Here is a 19878-nt window from a genome sequence, read left to right as displayed (position 1 = left end):
TGTTGAAAAAAGAATATTTAATTGAACATAATTTTGGTTGCTCTCTCATAAATAGTAATAAAGTAAAATTGTGTTTTATTATCTAGCACTTTCTACACCTAAATGCCTAAAAGATTTCATCTTAACTGGTTATTATTTCGGTAAGCCAAATATATGGTAACACAAGGGGGAAAATACTGTATTTCCCAGCAATCAAATATTAATGTTTATACTTCGGTGTTTGAAATTTAATTTAAAATATTTACTATAAAAATGCTATTAACTGATTTAAGAAAAAAGAATAATACCTATTAATCTTAGCTATTATGGGTGAAGATGACTCCCAGAATTATCTCACCTCAATATTCATTTCTGAGTAATTAGAAATCCACTTTCCAATTATGTACTTTCAGAAAAGAGGCTTGATAAACAATATTTTTAAAACTTTATTAACAACTCTTTCATGTTGAAAGTTTAGTGGGACAATATACATGAGTCAATTTCCATCAAGCTTTCTCATGTTACATTTATATTTATTTTTCATGGAAGTTTTCACAAGTAAAAAATGTGAGCCAATTGAAGTCCTTCCTATAGTTTACATTCAAGAAGTTTTCCCCAGTGAATCCTTTCAGTCCTTTGGAAGGAACTGGTATAATTCAAGTCTTTCCACAATCTTTACATTTATGTAATGTCTCTCTAGTGTGCACTCTCATGTATCTTCAAATGAAGGCTTTACCACAATGTTTACATCCATAGAATCTTTACAGTGTGAGTTCTTTCATGTATTTAAAAACCTAGATGAGAAATGAAAGTTCTACCACATTGCTTACATTCATGGTGTTTCTCTCCTCTTTTTTGTGTGTGTTTGTAAGGAACTGTAGTATCTGCAGGCTTTACCACAGTTTACATTCATTGGGTATCTCTCCTGTGTGATTTCCTTTCATGTCTTCAAAAAGATGTTAAAAAACCACAGGCCCAAAATGGTATCACTCATAGTAATAGTTCTTGATACCAAACCTTGATTTTTATTTTTTTATTTCAAAATATTGCAATTAGATGAGGCACGGTTCAGAAGTCTCTCACTTTTCATACAAAAAAAACTGTGCTACTGATACAGTTGAAAAAGTTCAAATGGCTTCTCCTGCAGGAGAAATTCAGAGTCCCCAGGAGACATGAAACCTGGCCCTGTTCCCATCATCAGTGGCTCACCAAGGACTGCATACCTGTTACCTGGGGACAGGTTTCCTAGGCACTGACCCTGCCCTCCCCAAATCTTGATTTTCATATCACATGATCTAATAGCAGTTTCAGCCCCTCTCAGAAACATAATCAACCAGTATGTAATATTCTGATCAAGCACTTGTAAGGTGATCTGTCACAAGGGCCCTACCCATCCCCCATAGAAAGAGGCAATCTGCATTATAATAATTCTCTTCTCCCAAAGGAAAGATATCCTGACCCCAAATAACCCTTTCTTTCCTTGTCAATAGCCCCCTTGCCCCGCTCTATAAAAATATTCCATTTAGTGCAACCTCTCAGAGCATCCTTCTAGTTGCTAGATGGGATGCTGCCAAATTCATAAATTTCTGAATGAAAGCCAATTAGGTCTTCAGATTTACTTTGTTGGATTTTGTTTTTGACACTTTGATAACATTTGAAGGATTTTCAACTTTCTTACATTTATAGGGCTTCTAAGTTCTTTTGTGCTTTCCTAAGAAACTGTAATCTCTGCATGCTTTACCACATTCTTTGCATTCATAGGGTTTCTCTCCAGTACAACTTCTTTCATGTGGTTGCAAGCAAGAGTAATCTTTGAAGGCTTTGCCGCATTGTTTACATTCCCAAGGTTTCTCTCCAGTGGCTCCTTTGTGTCTTCAAAAACTTTTATAATATCTGAAGGGTTTTCCATTTACATTCATAGTTTCTCTCCACTGTCATTTTCTTCATGTCTTTGGAAATAATGGGAATACTTAAATGCTTTATTACTTGTTTTACATTCATAGGGTTTCTCTCAAGTTTGAGTTATTTTATGTGTTTGAAGACTTTGATAATGTCTGAAGGGCTTTTCCACATTCCTTATATTCATAGGGCTTCTCTTCAGTATGAGTTCTTTCATGCAATTGAAGATAACTGGGATATCTAAATGCTTTACTACATTTTACATTCATAGGGTTTCTCTCCAGTGTGAGTCCTTTTGTGTCTTCGAAAACTTTTATAACATCTAAAGGCTTTCCCACATTCTTTACATTCATAGGGTTCCTCTCCAGTGAATTTTCTTTCATGTATTCGGTAATTACGATAATATCTGAAAGCTTTTCCACAATCCTTACATTCATAGGGTTTCTCTACAGTGTGAATTTTTTCATGACTTCGAAGATAAGAGACACAACTGAATGCTTTACTACATTTTTTACATACATATGGTTTCTCTCCAGTGTGATTTCTTTCATGTATTTGAAGACTTTGATAACATCTAAAGGCTTTTCTACATTCCTTACACTCATAGGGCTTCTCCCCAGTGTGATTTTTCTCATGATTTCGAAGATAACTGAGACAAATAAATGCTTTACTACATTTTTTACATACATAGGGTTTCTCTCCAGTGTGATTTCTTTCATGTGTTTTAAGAGAGCGGAGACGACTGAATGCTTTACTACATGTTTTACATACATAGGGTTTCTCTCCAGTGTGACTTCTTTCATGTGTTTGAAGACTTTGATAATATCTAAAGGCTTTTCTACATTCCTTACATTCATAGGGCTTCTCTGCAGTGTGAGTTCTTTCATGTTCTTGAAGGCGACTGGGATACCTAAAAGCTTTACCACATATTTTACATTCATAGGGTTTCTCTGCAGTGTGAGTTCTTTCATGGCTTCGAAAACTTTTATAACATCTGAAAGCTTTTCCACATTCCTTACATTCATAGGGTTTCTCTCCAATGAATTTTCTTTCATGTTTACGAAAACTTTGATGATATCTGAAGGCTCTTCCACATTCCTTACATTGATATGGTTTCTCTCCAGTATGAGTTCTTTCATGTATTCGAAGATAAGGGAGACAACTGAATGCTTTACTACATTTTTTACATATATAGGGTTTCTCTCCAGTGTGATTTCTTTCATGTACTTGAAGACTTTGATAACATCTAAAGGTTTTTCTACACTCTTTACATTCATAGGGCTTCTCTCCAGTGTGATTTTTTTCATGATTTCGAAGAGAACTGAGACAAATAAATGCTTTATTACATTTTTTACATACATAGGGTTTCTCTCCAGTGTGATTTCTTTCATGTTTTCGAAGATTACCAAGACAACTGAATGCTTTACTACATGTTTTACATACATAGGGTTTTTCTCCAGTGTGACTTCTTTCATGTGTTTGAAGACTTTGATAATATCTAAAGGTTTTTCCACATTCCTTACATCCATACGGTTTCTCTGCAGTGTGAGTTCTTTCATGTATTTTAAGACGACTGGGATACTTAAATGCTTTACTACATATTTTACATTCATAGGACTTCTCTCCATTGTGATTTTTTTCATGATTTTGAAGATAACTGAGACACCTGAACGCTTTCCTACATTTTTTACATGAATAGGGTTTTGCTCCATTGTGACTTCTTTCATGTATTTGCAGACTTTGATAACCTCTAAAGGCTTTTCCACATTGTTTACATTCATAGGGTTTCTCTCTAATGTGCATTCTTTCATGTAACTGAAGTGAATTTGAACAACTGAAGACTTTCCCACATCCCTTACATTTATAAGGAGAATATCTAGTGTGTTTCATCATGTGTTTTCGAAGGGTTTTGTGGTACATGAAGACTTTCCCACGTTTTTTACATTTATAAGTTTTCTCCCCATTATGATTTCTTTCATGTTGTTTAAAACACTGGAGATAACTAAAGGCTTTCCCACATACCTTACATTTATATGGCTTCTCTCCACATTTCGGATACTCAGACGGATTGTGTCCAGGGTGACATCTGATATTTCCATCAAAAGATGAATGATACACAAAGACTTTTCCACGTGCACTGCGCTCACGGGGTTTCACTCCAGTAGTTTTCTTCAGATTGAAATTTGAAATAAAGTTGAAGTTTTCGCCACACTGACCAACCTCTTTACTTTCAGAGAGTCTCTCTACTGTTGGACTTCTGTAAAAAAACGAGAAACACAATATTATTTCTTTATTAATGACTTCACATTCATTATATTTATTATTGTTTACAGAAAAAGCATAGGTATTCTCTCTTGCCTAAGTTGTCTGAAATTAAATATACTGAATGCTATTCAAAAAGACTTCAATCTTTCTATTATCAAATTGTGATATTCATATATAGAGTTTATTAATACTGTTTCCAAATGAACTATTTTGCAAAAACCGATCATATATGGTACATTTAGGAAAGTATTTTTGGCAAACATTTTCTAAGAAGAAAGACATTTTTAGTGGAGTTTATTAGTTTTGTTTGTTTTTTAAAATTTCATAACATATTAGAATCTTCACATGAGACACTGCTTTCTACTGTGTAACTCACCTTAGTTTTCTCCCCCGATTTTTGTACTTATCTTCAATGTCTGGATCTTCCCATTTTATTCCTAAAATGCAGATCCAGAAAAAATTATTTGAAAGCATTAGAATTATAGAAAAATTATTAAATTCTAGATCCATGATGAGCTGTGACTATGCATAATTTATTAAGCATTGTCCTCCCTTTCCATGTTCCACATCTTTAAACAATATTGATGAGAAATAAGCACTTATTTTCTAATCAACAAGGTATTTTCTAATTGAAAGAATGTCGTCATCCTTACCTACTGAGGCCAGGTTCCTTAAGGTTTCCCGCATCACATCTCTGTAGAGTTTCTTCTGTGAAGGATCCAGCAGAGCCCACTCCTCCAGGGTGAAGGTCACAGCCACATCCTCAAAGGCTACTGAGTCCTACAACACCCCAAATATGTGTACAGTAGGATGAGTGAAACTGACAGTAGTGGCATCTAGACTCCATTTATAGGAAGGTTACATATGATTCTTTCATCTCCAAACATCTCATCTATGATTTGATCATCAAAAACTTACTCTGTCCACACTTACTTTCTCATAAATCTAATACCATCATTAACACATGGAAATTAGGTACACATCTTTACCATGACCATTTTACATCATATTTATCTCCAATGTCAGGGTCCTGAGCACGTAGGAAAATAACTGAAATGCTGTAGAGATGTAACATGTATTATCATTTAAGATGATCAATTCTTTGTAAAAACCAATATTTTTCATCTTCATTCTTATTAACCACCATTTACAGCACTTAAGGAGGCAGAGGGTAAAATCTTCATAAAGTTTTAATGAATAAAATATAGTGAAAAACTGGAAGCTTTTCCTTCTATTCCCATCGCCAAACATGTAAGAGTCCAGGAGGCCTGTGGAAATCAAACTTTCAACAGAGCCAGCTGACCATGTCGTCCTTAAGTCCTCCAGGCCTCTATCAGTCAGTGATCAGGTACAGCTGGCTGAATGATAATACGCTTGTGGAGAAACATTGTTTTTAACTTGTGTAATATTGATCAGAGACTGAATTCTTCCTTTCTCTCTCTGTCCAATTTAAAAATAGAAAGTTATTTGGAACTCAGAGCTCAGACACGAGGAAGAAGACATGACAAGTGAGACCACAAGAACTCTGTACTCACTCATGTGCTCAGGGCTGCTTCCAGTCAAATGTTAGAGCATATAGTGAGAGACTATGCCAGAAGAACTCTTTCTGGTCAAACCGTAACAGGGTACCCTGGGCCTCACTGCTCTTGAGGAACAAGTTAAGAGCTGCAGCTTGCAAGGAAGTTCACTGAAGTCCACATTGGGTTAATGGTGAGTTTGCCCGTGAGTATAGAATACATAAAAGACTCAACAGTGCTTTCCTCCAAAAGAACACAGAATTTCCACTCTCCAATTTCAGAAGAAGGGTTCACCAAGTCACTCTAGAGGTTACCCTGCCAACTTCTAGTGTGGCACTTAAAAACTTAGGAGCTGTCATTCTCAATCTCTTCCTCTCGCCCTCTCTCCCTCTCTCCCTTTCTCTCTCTCTCTCTCTCTCTCTCTCTCTCTCTCTCTCTCTCATAAACACACACACAGCAGATCACAAAAAACACAACCCCATCCCACAAAAAAACAACCAAACAAAAAAACATGAACCACTCTGAGACCAGAGTCTTGAGGTCACAGGGAAAACTGGCATCTCTGCAATAGGAAAAAAAGGTGGAGGGGGAGAAGGTATTTTGAAATATGGCCCAAACATTGGGTTCTTCACAAGGCCTGTACTAAAAAAAATATTTCACCAGAGTCTAATGCAAAGATGATAAAGAACAAAAACAGACAGAACACAGTATCCATGAATCCTAGGACAACCTTCTTTAACATGAGGTTTGAAATACATATAATAGGAATACCTAAAAAAAAATAAGAGACAGAAATAAACAGGAGAGATAAGTGAAGGAATGATCACTAAAATTTCCTAAAATTAATAAGATGCAGCACACCATAGAGAGAGAAACCTCTAAAACACAAAACACCAAAAATGCATATTCAAGTACATCATATTCAAATTAGACAAAAATCAAAGACAGAATTTATTAAAAGAGTCAGAAGGGAAAACAGACATCAGGTATACAGAAATAAAGATTTGAATTAAATCAAACTTTTCAGAAGAAAAAACATTAAAGGAAGAACAGACTGGAGTGAAATAATAAACATTTTGAAATTTAAAAAATACAGTTGTAGAATTATATGTCAAGCAAAATTATCCTTAAAAATAAAGGAGGCCCACCATAATATCTGTAAGTTTTTCATGTACTCTTTTGTGTCTTCATCTTTTTTTGGAATACCATGTGCTATTTGGCATTCTTTTCCTGTTTCAATTCTTCCCTTCTTTGTTATGCTCATCTAAGTCTGACAAGAGTTTTCTTTAAACATTCAATATACTTTGCTGGAATATGTTTTAGTACATATAAGCTAAGCTGTACCTACTTTGTATTCTTTTCTCTTTCACCCTATCTTAACCATATCCTTTCTTTTGTTCTTTTCTCTTAGCTATTTATGTTCAAATTTCCACTCTTAACTGTTTATATTTAAATTTCCATTCTCACTTCTTTCTATGCTTACAAGACACCCCATTATACAAAGGGAAAGCATTAAAGAGGCAAGAAATTTGGGGTTAATCATGGCATATTAACTTTCTCTTTGATGTTGGGGAAACCACTACCCCTCTGTGGGCCTCACTTACATCACCTGTAAATGAGAAAGCTAGTTGGGATGCTCTATGAGGATACCACTAGTGCTAGAAATAAAGGGGAAAAAAATAATAAACGAGAAATAAGGACTGAGACACAAATAAAGGAAATTTCCCTTAGTACACCTATTTTGAAATGTTCAAAAATACACCAGAAAGAATGTAAATGACAAAGGTAGAGAATTAGAAAAGGAATAAAGGTAAAACAACTTTCGTATTTTTTATATAACACATGACACTTTGTTTGAAATTAGCAATAATAATATTAGTAAAAGTGCTGACAGGCAATTGAAATAAATGATAGCAATGTGACAAGGGACAGTGGGGGAGACTGAGAATAGTGTGATATGAAGTATTTGCACAAACAGCGAAGTGATATTGTGTTAATTGACAGATGTGGATTAGTTGTAATTGTATACTCAAAATTCAAGGGAAACGAAAAAAGTTCCTTTTTAAAATGTGTGGCTGATATGCTATAAAAAATTTTTAAAAATAGGTAAAATGTTGAATTAAAGCCAAAAAAGGAAGAAGAAAAGGTTGAAGACAAAAAGGAACAAAGAACAATGGCAAAAATAGAAAACTAAAAAGGTTTGGTAAATATTAATCTATCAGTATCAATAATTACTTTAATCATCAATTGTCTCAATGCAATTCAGATACAACAGTATCAGGTTTTTAAAAATCACACTTACATGTTGTCTAGAAAAAACACACTTTATTTTTATTTACTATTATTATTTTTAAAGATTTTATCAGGGAAGGGGAACAGGACTTTATTGGGGAACAGTGTGTACTTCCAGGCCTTTTTTCTAAGTCAAGTTGTTGTCCTTTCAATCTTAGTTGTGGAGGGTGCTGTTCAGCTTCAAGTTGTTGTCCTTTCAGTCTTAGTTGTGGAGGGTGCAGCTCAGCTTGTTGTCCTTTCAGTCTTAGTCGTGGAGGGTGCAGCTCAGCTCCAGGTCCAGTTGCAGGGGGCACAGCCCACCATCCTTGAGGGAGTTGAACTGGCAACCTTGTGGTTGAGAGGACGCACTCCAACTAACTGAGTCATCCGGGAGCTCAGCTGCAGCTCAGCTCAAGGTGCCATGTTCAATCTTAGTTGCAGGGGGCGCTGCCCACCATCCCTTGTGGGACTCGAGGAGTTGAACCGGCAACCTTGTGGTTGAGAGCCCACTGGCCCATGTGGGAATCGAACCAGCAGCCTTTGGAGTTAGGAGCATGGAGCCACTATGTTCTAACCGCCTGAGCCACCGGGCCGGCCCCGAGAAGAAACCCACTTTAACTATAAAGATGTAGATAGATGAAAGGTAAACAGATGAAAGAAAATATACCATACTAACAGTAATCAAAGGAAAGCTGGCATAGGTGTATGACTTACAGACAATAAAGATTTCAAACTAAGGAAAACTCAGAGATAAAGAGAGGCATGGAAATAAAGGGGTCCATTCTGCAAGAAAGTCTAGCAGTCCTTTAGGTGTATGTGCACAGCAACACAGGGGCAAAATATCTAAGTCAAGGGCTGATAGACTGCAAGGAGAAAGGGATGAATCCACTACTATGGCTGGAGAGGTCAACATCCCCTTATCATGAATTATAAATTCCATAGCAGAAAATCAGAAAGGACAGAGTGGGATTGAGCGCACTATGAAACAACTGCATTTAATTGTAATCTGCAATACTTCATGCAACAACAGAATACACATTCTTCTCAAGTTCACATAGAACATTCACCAAGACAAAACTTATCCTGGGACATAAAGCACACCTTAAAAATGTGAAAGAACAGAAATGATACAAAATATGCTCTTAGATCACCTAGAAATCAGTTACAGGAAGATAAATCGAAAACCCCCAAATATATGTGGAGATTCAAAAACACGGGATTACAAAAGAAGTCTCAAGCAAAATAAAAAGTTATTTTAAAGTAAATAAAATAAAAACACAATGTATCAAAGTTTGTGGGATGCGGCAAAAGCAATACGTAGAGGGAAACTTAAGGCATTGGACAGAGATACTAAAAAATGAAAAATCTATATATAATCAAGAATGTAAGTAAGCATCTACCATAAGAATTTAAAAAGAATAAATTAAACTGAAAGTAAGCAGATGAAACAAATAAAAATTAGAAAAGAAATATTGTGGAAAATCAACAGAGAACAAATTTTTAAAAAGCTGCTTTTGTGACTATGAGTAAAATTTGGTTAACATCTAGAAAAGATAACTAACCCTAATGGAGACATAAACCTTACACATTTCACAAGAATTAATTCAAAACACATCATAGATCTAAATGTAAAATGAAAACTAATCCCTCCAAGATAACTATGAGAAAACATAAGTGCAAATAAAACAACGAGGTATCACTACTCCACTTATTAAATGGTTAAAACGCAAAACACTCAGAAGACCAAATATTGGTGATGTTAAAGTACAGGCAATCTTCATTCATTGCTGTGGGAATGGAATCGGGCACGCCCACATTGGAGACCACACCTTTCTTTCAATATAAAATATACTCTTACTACATATAGTAGAATCCAGCAATCACACTCCTTGATATAGACCTAAATGAACTAAAAACCTTATGTTCACATACAAACATATACATGAATACTTGTTGGTGCTTTATTCATAATCACCAAGAGTTAGAGTTGAGCAGGAGGTCCTTCAAGAGGCAAACAGACAATCAGTGACAAATGACAATTGATAAACCTATGTGACAAAATACTTCGCAGCAATCAAAAGAAATGAGGGATTAAGCCATGAAAACACACGGAGGAACAAGTAAGTACATTGCAAAGACAAAGAAGCCAATCTGACAAGGCTACGCATGGTATGATTCCAAGTAATGACAACATGCAACAGACAAAACCATGAGCCAATAAAAGATCTTCGGGTTTGAAAGATTTAGGGGTTGAAGGGATGTATCAATAGGTGGAGAACAGAAGTTATCCGGGAAATAAAACTACAATATATGATTAAAAATGATACATACAGTGGTACCTTGGTTTTCGAACGTCTCCGTTGACGAACATTTCAGTTTACGAATGTTGTAAATTTTATGGATCTGTGGTATGATTAGATAGTAAAATTCATGCTAAATTTGCAGTTTTAGGGGTTGATTTTAAAGGTCTGGAACAGATTAATCCATTTTGCATTACTTTCTATGGGGAAAGTGGGCCTCGGTTTTCAAACATTTCAGAACTTGAACGGTCTTCCGGACGGATTACATTTGAAAATCGAGGTACCACTGTATATATCATCATACATTTGCCCAAACACACAGATCCTATGACACAAACTCAATGCTAAGGTAGATTGTGCACTTGAATGCAGCAATATTGGCTCAGCAATTGTAATAAATGTACCACAGTCATACAAGATGTAAAAAATAGTGCAAACTGTGTGGATACACAGGGGTTATGTGGGAACTCTGTACTCTCTGAAACCCAGTTTTTTCTGTAAACCTAAAACAGCTTTTAAAATACTGAAGTCTACCAAAAACCAAAAAAGATGAAGGCAGACTCACATAATTCACCCCAATGACTGACTGATGGGTGAAACAGGCCATGTGTCATTCACCCGATCTGACCTTACACCAATAAGCCAGCCTGCTGCTCTAGGAGCCTGAGAGCAGGAAGGAGGTGGAACGTCCATGGAACGCCAAGTTGGAGAGCGTGCCATCTATATTCTGAGAAGTGCCATGGTCACTGTCAGTGTCTGGAACTCCAAGTAGATGAGGCATGTCCTGGTGAGTCCTGGTATGTAGACTTAGTAATGGACAGACAAGTGTCACCTACATTTATATTCTGGGGATCTGAGTCAAGAGATTCCCAGAGTTCTTTTACCACAAAGTGGCAACTCTTAGACAACAGTCCAAGAGCCTGTGAACGTATGCAGGCGGGGACAACTGCGGGCTGGCAGCACGACAATTGCCTGATGCTGGGTGAGCTGTGGCCCTTGGGCTTGGGCCTTCATCAGAAACGTCCCAATTCAGGGATGAAGAGCAGCAACTCTCCACGGAGCTCCATCATGTACGAATGTGCACTGTCCTCCTGAAAGCCTGCGCTGCCCACGCTGTGCATTCAGTGACTCCCAGGGAACAGCCCAGGGAACCAAGAAGTCTGGCAGATGGGTGACCTCCTCCAGCACCCATTTGAGCTTCTTTCAAGGGACAGGAGTAAGGCAGGTCATCCCTCCTGTGGGCGATGTGGAAGGAGAATGACTGTTCCATGATGTGACTCCTGCTGGACCCTTGAGCTAGACCTAGACCAGGACGGAGTTGTTCCCCGTAAAGCCCCTCGGAGACTTTCTTATTCATAATCAATGTTTTCCTTTGGACATAAATCAGTACCTCTTCTGTGTATCACACACAGCATGCTGGTCACTGGAACAGGCCGTCATCAGGACCCACTCAAGCATGTAAGGCATTTTTCCATATCTGGGACTAAGCAAGCACCAGTACTCTCTCCACCCTGCCCTGTTCTATATAATCCTTCAGAGCCTGTCAAATGGTGAGGAGGATATTCACCTTGTCTTGCAACCCCTCAAGATGCACCTCCTATGTCAGTTTCCCTAATAAACTCTGTTAATTGCCAGATTGAAGTGGCCTCTTTCCTTGGTCTTTCCCTGCTGGCTGCTTATGGAGGTAGATTTTCAGTCTTGGAGCTTTTCCCTGGGTGGATGTGTACAAACAGGTGGCATAAACCAGAAAGCTATGGTTTGGCTCCATCATATCACAAGGACGTGTTGTCAACATAAAAAATGTCCAAACCCGTAGAGAACTTTTTAAAGATTTTATTTGAGCCAAACTGAGGACAACTGCTGGGAAGCAATGAATGTTTGGGTCCACTCATGACAAGAACAAACAGGTAAGCAACATATGTATTTGTACTGGCTTTTTTATAAAGAAACGCTAACAGAGTGATCAAACCCGGTCATCTGACAGTGGAGGGCATTAGAGCACAGGAGTGGAGCAGGACATGCAGATAGGGCATCTTCTGAAGTTAGTTTCCTAGCTTAGGAATGTTTTTAACCTTTCCATGTATTATTTACTTAAAATAAAGGTGGAAACTTACATACATCACATTTTCCTATGCTTAACTGTTACTTTTAATTAACTTTTGTTTTATAAAAATCTTAATTTTGGGTGGCCGGTTAACTCAGTGGGTTAGAGCGCGTTGCTACTAACACCAAAATTGCCGGTTCGATCCCCCCATGGGCCCTTGAGAGCTGTGCCCTTTTTTTTTTTTTTTAATTGGGGAAGGGGAACAGGACTTTATTGGGGAACAGTGGGTACTTCCAGGCCTTTTTTCCAAGTCAAGTTGTTGTCCTTTCAATCACGTTCAGCTTCAAGTTGTTGTCCTTTCAGTCTTAGTTGTGTAGGGCGCAGCTCAGCTCCAGGTCCAGTTGCCATTTTCTAGTTGCAGGGGGCACAGCCCACCATCCCTTGCGGGACTCGAGGAGTTGAACCGGCAACCTTGTGGTTGAGAGCCCACTGGCCCATGTGGGACTCGAACTGGCAGCCTTCGGAGTTAGGAGCATAGAGCTCTAACTGCCACCGGGCCGGCCCATGCACCCTTTTTTTTAAAAAAAAAGGAAAATTAAAAAACAAAAAAGGAAAGATAAATGGATAAACAAAATGTGGTATATCCATACAATTGAAAAATCTTAATTTTAACTTTTCCATATAGGAGCTATTCCAAGATTTAATCCTTTAAACGTAACGGATATAACTGTAAACCATCAAAATTTACAAATCCCTTTCTAACTAATAGGACAAGGGGTTTATAGTCTGTCCCTCCACTGTATTTCTCACTGGTAATGTTTTCAGGAAGGAGTAGGGTATTATAATGTGGTAGATGTTTGTAATTACGCTGTTTGTAATTAAGGAATTTGAGAGATTTCCATAAGTCTGGAGGAGTTTTCCTCATATCAATTAAAATAGGAATTTGTTTGCATTAGGAATGGTATAGGCTTCTAAATAGGAAAGTTTTCTAGAGACATAAACTCACAAACACTGACCTAAAAATGAAAAAGGTACCAGAGAACTTAAAATACACCCATCTCAGATCTTGATGTTCTCTTGCTTAAATAAAACAAACATTTATTTGGTTCCACAATTTTCTTGCCTTACTCACATCGTATCACTCATTCAGCTACGTATTAAAAGCCCAAGTGCTAATGGGAACTAGAATCAAAGGGCGGCAATTCAATGGAGAACGGAATTCAAGAAAAAGTACCCACAAATATTGGAATGAAAACAGTTACACAGCTCGCTTCCCTACAGTTCAGAAGAAAACCCACACTCAGAAAGTTGAGTATGTTCCCAAACTTAGGATCTAGTCTCTTCCAATTGAGACACAACCCCTGGAGTGGGTTAGTCCCTGGAGGTGGGGGGAAGGGAACACCTGAGCAGCCCCAGGATTGGACTCTGGGAGCTCCACACACAGCCCCCCAACTCCTGTAAGCATGGAAGCGCTCCCTCCCCCAGGCTTCCATTCTCACAGTGAGGAAACTCGCAGCCTGACTTAGGTTAAGGTTCTGACCCAAATGAACTCCCCAATTCACAAACCCTTCGTCCACAAGACAGAACACCTGATCGTCAGACTTTCTTGATGTTCATAAATTATACTGAGTGCACCTACACTGTGGATGCAAAACTCAAACGTAAGTCTGAAAATATCTAGATTTAAGAAACCACAACCTCAGAGGGGTTGTCACCTCCTCCCCCTCAACATGTGCACCCCCAGCTTTCTAGGTCTGTGACTTCTCTCAGTGTAAAGGCCCCTCCACGGTGGGTGTGAGCAGGTAGGACACCTGCAGGGGAGGCTCCCCAGGAAGAACCACTGGGCCTTCAAGTACTTCCCTTTGCAGCTCACGGGCCTTAGCCTGGGTCACTGACCACAGGATTCCTTCCCCACCGCCTCTAGAAGCCTGGTACCACCATTGATTTAAACGACATAAATTAAACGTTTGAACAACCCAGCAAAATCACTGAAACCCAGTGATGATGTGGAAAGAGGGTAAAAAAACCTTTAACTCACTTTTACTAGTTCAACCAGAAAGGCCCAAGTATGGGTTCCATTCAGAAAAAAGAGTGTCTGTTAATTACTCTTTCCATGCCAAGTCATTGTTTTGTAAAAATTAATCACACTTGGATGAGTTTGCAAGTCTAAGCTCTAGAATTTCATTTGAAAACACCCAAAAGTAAAGAACTGATCTCAGAAACTTGCTACACATGCTGAAGCAAATAATGAAACCAGAATTTTTAACAATTGAATTCGCAATGTTGGAATTTTTCCCCCCCAAATTCATCACTCTCGTGCCTCTCTGGAACTATTTTATAGTGTCTTTCAAGCTCTATTGATTAAATACTATTCACCTCTATTGAAAAACGGAAACTTAAATAAGTCAATAAATCTTTTCAGGGTGACAAACCCAGGGAGGGGCAGTGTTGACAGGACAGATAACCCAGGAAAATTTCCAAAGAGGAGCCTCCACCCAAAGGACTTTCCATAGGACGTCTGTGCCCAGGAAGGTCCCAGGGGAGAGGAACGGGGATTTCATACAACGTTTTCCAGGTGGTTATTCTCGGCTTTCCTCTCACGTAAACTATTCATAGACAAAAAAATATCTTTAAGAAATAGCCATCCATGGTAATGTGAAAAAAAGGAAAAACAAGCAAAATATTGGGAGTGTTTCAGATGCACACGGATGACAAATAGTGGATAATGATGCTGCGACTCAGGCAGGAGAAGTGCCATTTGGGAAGAAAGGGACGGATCTGGAAATTGAGGGACTTATTGCCAGGAATAGCGAGGCTGGGAGGATAGCGTGGTGGATTTTACTCCCTACTCCCCCAACATTGGAAAACTCAGGAGAAAACGGCTGCCCTTCGGGAAAAATGAGGGACTGGGGACCCCACAGACCACAGCTCCTCCACGCACGAACCCCAGAGTCGGAGTCACGACTGTCCCGATGACCCTTCCCATGGTCACTGCACAATCCGGGGAGAAGCGGGGCTGCGTGCGCAGAGCTGCCCTGAGAGGCTCGGGGCCCCGGCCGAAGTCGCTGCAGAGTAGTGATGGGACAGGACGCCCGGGGACCCGGCAGCCCGCCCAGTCCCTACGCTGTGTGTCGGAGGGGACTGAGGTCCTCAGAGGCGCCCTCGGAGACTCGGGTCCGCAAACTCCATGCTTGGGTGGCGGTGGGGGGTCACGGGGAGGACGGAGGCCCAGTCCCGCCCTGGCAGGTTCCAGCCGGTTCTAACCAGCCCCTCCTCACCGTCTCCACATCCCGGGGCAGCACACTCACCATTTTTAGGTTTCCTGGGTGTCCCTGAACCCTTCCTAGGACTCCCACGACCAGTACAGGTCACAAAGCGACAGAGGTTGTGATACAGCCACCAGTGACGGCGAAGTGAAGGCGAGACAGTATCCTGAGCGCCCCAGGAATGAGTAGTGACGTCTACACCATCGCTGTGCGTCACCCCACCCACCTGCCCCAGCGGCGCCCCTGAGTGGATAGTTCACAAGGCCGCGCCCCCTCGGGCCTGAATGACAGCTACGGGGAGGACGCGTGGTTCAGCTGAAACCCGTAGGCCTGTGGGCTGGTAATCCACCCAGCCTGGAATATTTGCATAAAGAGGATTTCTTTTCTAGTTCCGGGGCTGCCTTTGTTGTTTCCCCCCAGCTCTTTGTGTACTGAAGGGCACCGTTATGAACTGGGAATTCCTGATTTAGTTTCCAGATGGAGCAGATACAGACAAGACGGTGACCCAGGCCAGGCCTGACTGGAACAAGAGGGTTTTAGGTCCTCTACGGGTCAAGGGGTTGGTAGATAATGCTGAGTCCACTCATGGAACTGTGACCCTTACTTAGAAACGCATACACGTAAATGTGACCTGACCATCAGAAATAGAGTCTGGCTCTCTTTTAATCTTTGCACGTCTTGACCTTCCACTCATCCCTTCCCCACCCCCTCTCCTTTGGTCCTTAAGGGAAAGAATTCCTGAGCACTTGGATCTGGCAGGAAGGTGGAACCCCGCAGACCCAGCCTGGGTACAAGGACTCCTCTCAGTCAAACCACAGAGTGTGAGATGTGTTCATTACATTCTCTTGTGTACATTTTACACTAGAAGGAAATTTAATTTAGAGCATCACTTCTGCATCCCTAGAGAATTTTGAAATGTACATGACTATAATATCCCTAAGGCAATTGACTCCTATGTTTAATGACATAAAAAAAAAATTGTGTAAATATTGGATGCACCTGGAAACTTTTCTCCCACCAGTTTTACCGAGGTATAATTGACAAAAAAGCTTGTCTGTATTTAAAGATTATAACATGACACCTATACTGTATTGTATACTTGAAATTTGCTAAAGCAGTGGGTTAAGGATTCTCACGACACACACAAACAAAAAGTAACTGTGAGGTGATGGATGTGTTCATCAACTGGGAAACTCTGATATGCCTGTAATTGCACTACTAATTCTTGATGCATTTACTTATATGAACAACTTTACTGAGATACAATTCACCTGCTACACTCTGCACCTCACCAAAGTTTCAATAGTTTTTGATGTATTTACACATATGTGCAGTCATCACCACAGTACATTTTTGAACATTTTGTCCACCTCAAAAACAAAAACAAAAAAACTCTCCCGCTTTTACCCCTAACTCCCAATCTATCCATCTTCCTCCTCCAATCCTCAGTTCTGGCAACCCTTAATTTACTTTCTGTCTCTATAGATTTCTTTACTTGGAGCTTTCATTCCTTTTCATAATAGAAAGGAATTCTATGATATATGGTCTTTGTGATTGACTTCACTGACGTAACATAATTTTTTAAAGATTTCCATGTTGTAGCACATACTTCATTCGTTTTCATGGATGGATAATATTCCATTGCATGCATAAACTATGTTTTGTTGATCTGTTCATGGACATATGGCTTGTTTCCATCTTTTGGCTATATGAATAACATTAGTACAAATTTCTGTTCGAATATGTGTTTACACACGTAGCTATGAGAAGAATTGATGAATCATATGATAATTCTAGGTTTAGTTTTTGAAGAACTCCTAGACTGGTTTCCAGAGTGGCTCCACCATTTTATATTTGCACCACCCATGTACGAGGGTTCAAATTTCTCCATATGTCCTTGACAACGTTTGTTCTTATCTCACTGATTTTAGCCATTTTGGTGGTTATGAAATCATGTCTCACTGGGGTTTTGATTTGCATTTCCTTTATGACTAATAATGTCCAGCACTTTTTCATGTGCTCTTGGTCATTTGCATATCTTTCTTGGAAAATTATAGATTTAAATATAAACATTTAAAATGTCCGTATTTAAAGATTATGTGTATTCAATCTTTTGCTATTTTAAAGTTGATTTATTTGATTTTTCAGTACTTTAGTTTTAGGAGACTTTTGGATCTATTCATTACAAGTTTCCTATCAGATATACGAAGGTCAGACAATTAAGTTCGCGAACTCATCCTAGAAAAAGTGTTACATACCTCATTGCTGAATATTACTATGGTCACCTTTGAAGTACTCCCGTTGGGAAGCTGTGCACCAATGCCAGTGCCTAGTCCACCCTTCAAAGCAATTTTGGAACTCTTTCTGGAATGGCCATCAGAGCTGTGTCGTATTACCCTTGATGTCCTGAATGTCATCAAAATGTCTTCCTTTCAATATTTCCTGTATCTTTGGGTAAAGAAAGAAGTCATTGGGGGCCAGATCAGGTGAGTAGGGAGGGTGTTCCAATACAGTTATTTGTTTACTGACTAAAAACTCCCTTACAGACAGTGCCATGTGAGCTGGCGCATTGTCGTGATGCAAGAGCCATGAACTGTTGGCAAAAAGTTCAGGTTGTTTCCGTCTAATTTTTTCATGTAGCATGTTCAGAACTTCCAAATAGTCAAGTTGGTTAACTGTTTGTCCAATTGGTACAAATTCATAATGAATAATCCCTCTAATATCAAAAAAGGTTAGCAACATCGTTGCAACAAGTTCGCAAACTTAATCGTCAGACCTTGTATGAATTGCAAAATTCTCCTCCATTCTGTGGATTGTGTTTTACTCCTTTGTTTTATAGTTTTTATTAATAATGGCAATATGAGCCTGCCACAAAATTTATATTTTCAACCTTTTTAAGTGTATAGCTCAGTGTTAAGTACATTGACATTGTGAAAGCAATTTCCAGAACTTATTTCCTCTTCCCAAACTGAAACTCTATACCCATTAAAAAACTCCACCCATTGAAATGGAAATCTCATGGAAAAAACCTGCACAGAAACGTATAGTAGAATATTTGGTTAAATGTCTGGACACTATTGCTGAGCAGTTGACACAGAGACATTGACTTGGAGTTTTCTCTCCTTGTGGTGTCTTTGTCCAGCTTTGGTATCAGGGAGATGCTGGCCTCATAAAATAAGTTTGGAAGATTTCTTTCTACTTCCAGTTTTGGGGGTAGTTTAAGAAAGATTGGTATTGGGATGATCCCTGAGTCCCCCGCTTGCTGAGGAGATGGATGAAGATGGGCTTCCTGTCATGGAGTCAGGGATAGACCTGACCGAGGTGCCAGCTATTCAACAGAAAAGAATGGTGTCATTTCTAAACCACGGTACTCACGGTACAGTTCCTCAACTGTTTTTCTACAGTTTGTGAGGAAAAACTGGCAGACTTTTCTCTTCATATCCAACAAATTGAAACAAGTGTCAATATTTTAGATGCAAAGTTATCATCTATCCCAGGCCTAGTTGATGTCACATTTGAATTATCTCCTGGAGGTGTCACTAATGTCACAAATGAATCACGTTCTGAAACCACTTCAGCTCAGTCACAGCAGAAAAATTTACAAGACTGGACCACAGGAAAGTGAAGTAACAGCAGAAAATATCTTAACTGTAGCCAAGGATCCAAGATATGCCAGATATCTCAAAATGGCTCAAGCGGGTGTTCCAGTAATGGAAATAAGAAACAAAATGACATGGGAAGGACTAGACCCGGATCTTCTTGAGAGGCCAGATGCTCCAGTGCCTGATGGCGAAGATGAAAAAAACACAAAAGAAAGTTCAGACAGTAAATCTTTTAGTGACTAAAGTTGATTTTGTTAACGATGACATACTTGTATACATGTGTAGGTGTACATTTACATTCTATCAGAAAGAGAACTTGAACTTGAACTCTTAGTCATAAAAACATCAAATGGCCAAATGTATCCACTACTAAGCTTCTTTTATGTTAAAAATAAATAAATAAAGCATGTATTTTTAAAAAAGAAGAAAGATTGGTGTTAATTCTTTGAATTTATGATTGCTATTTCTTGTTGATCTGCTCAGGATTTCTAGTTTTTTATTCTTCTTGGCAAGCTGTATGTTTCTAAGAAGTTACCATTTCTTCTGGGTTGTCCAATTTGTTTGAATATAAACCTTCGTAATATTCCCTATTGGTCCTTTTTTTTTTTTTTTGAGATATTTGTTGTAATGCATTCTCTTTCATTTCTGATTTTATGTACTTGAGTCTTCTGTTTTCCTTTCAGTTAGACAGGTAAGGGTTTGTTGATTTTGTTTTTTCAAAAAACCAAGACAGTT

General features: G+C 38.9%; 1 protein-coding gene and 1 pseudogene across 1 annotated transcript; one reads left to right on the top strand and one right to left on the bottom strand.

Moving 5' to 3' along the window:
* Nucleotides 1-407: 407 nt before the first annotated feature.
* Nucleotides 408-15744, bottom strand: LOC109454329 (uncharacterized). The gene is given in 5 exon segments (XM_019744830.2): nt 408-2136; nt 2138-4135; nt 4520-4580; nt 4797-4923; nt 15584-15744. Coding segments are annotated over 5 exon segments (2319 nt in total). The 5' UTR covers nt 15587-15744; the 3' UTR covers nt 408-2006.
* Nucleotides 15745-18811: 3067 nt separating this feature from the next.
* Nucleotides 18812-19386, top strand: LOC109454338 (WASH complex subunit 3; annotated as a pseudogene).
* The last annotated feature ends 492 nt before the right edge of the window (nt 19387-19878 follow it).

Source organism: Rhinolophus sinicus, linkage group LG07, assembly GCF_036562045.2.
Source record: "Rhinolophus sinicus isolate RSC01 linkage group LG07, ASM3656204v1, whole genome shotgun sequence".
Classification (NCBI taxonomy): domain Eukaryota; kingdom Metazoa; phylum Chordata; class Mammalia; order Chiroptera; family Rhinolophidae; genus Rhinolophus; species Rhinolophus sinicus.
This window is presented reverse-complemented; position numbering and strand designations above follow the sequence as displayed.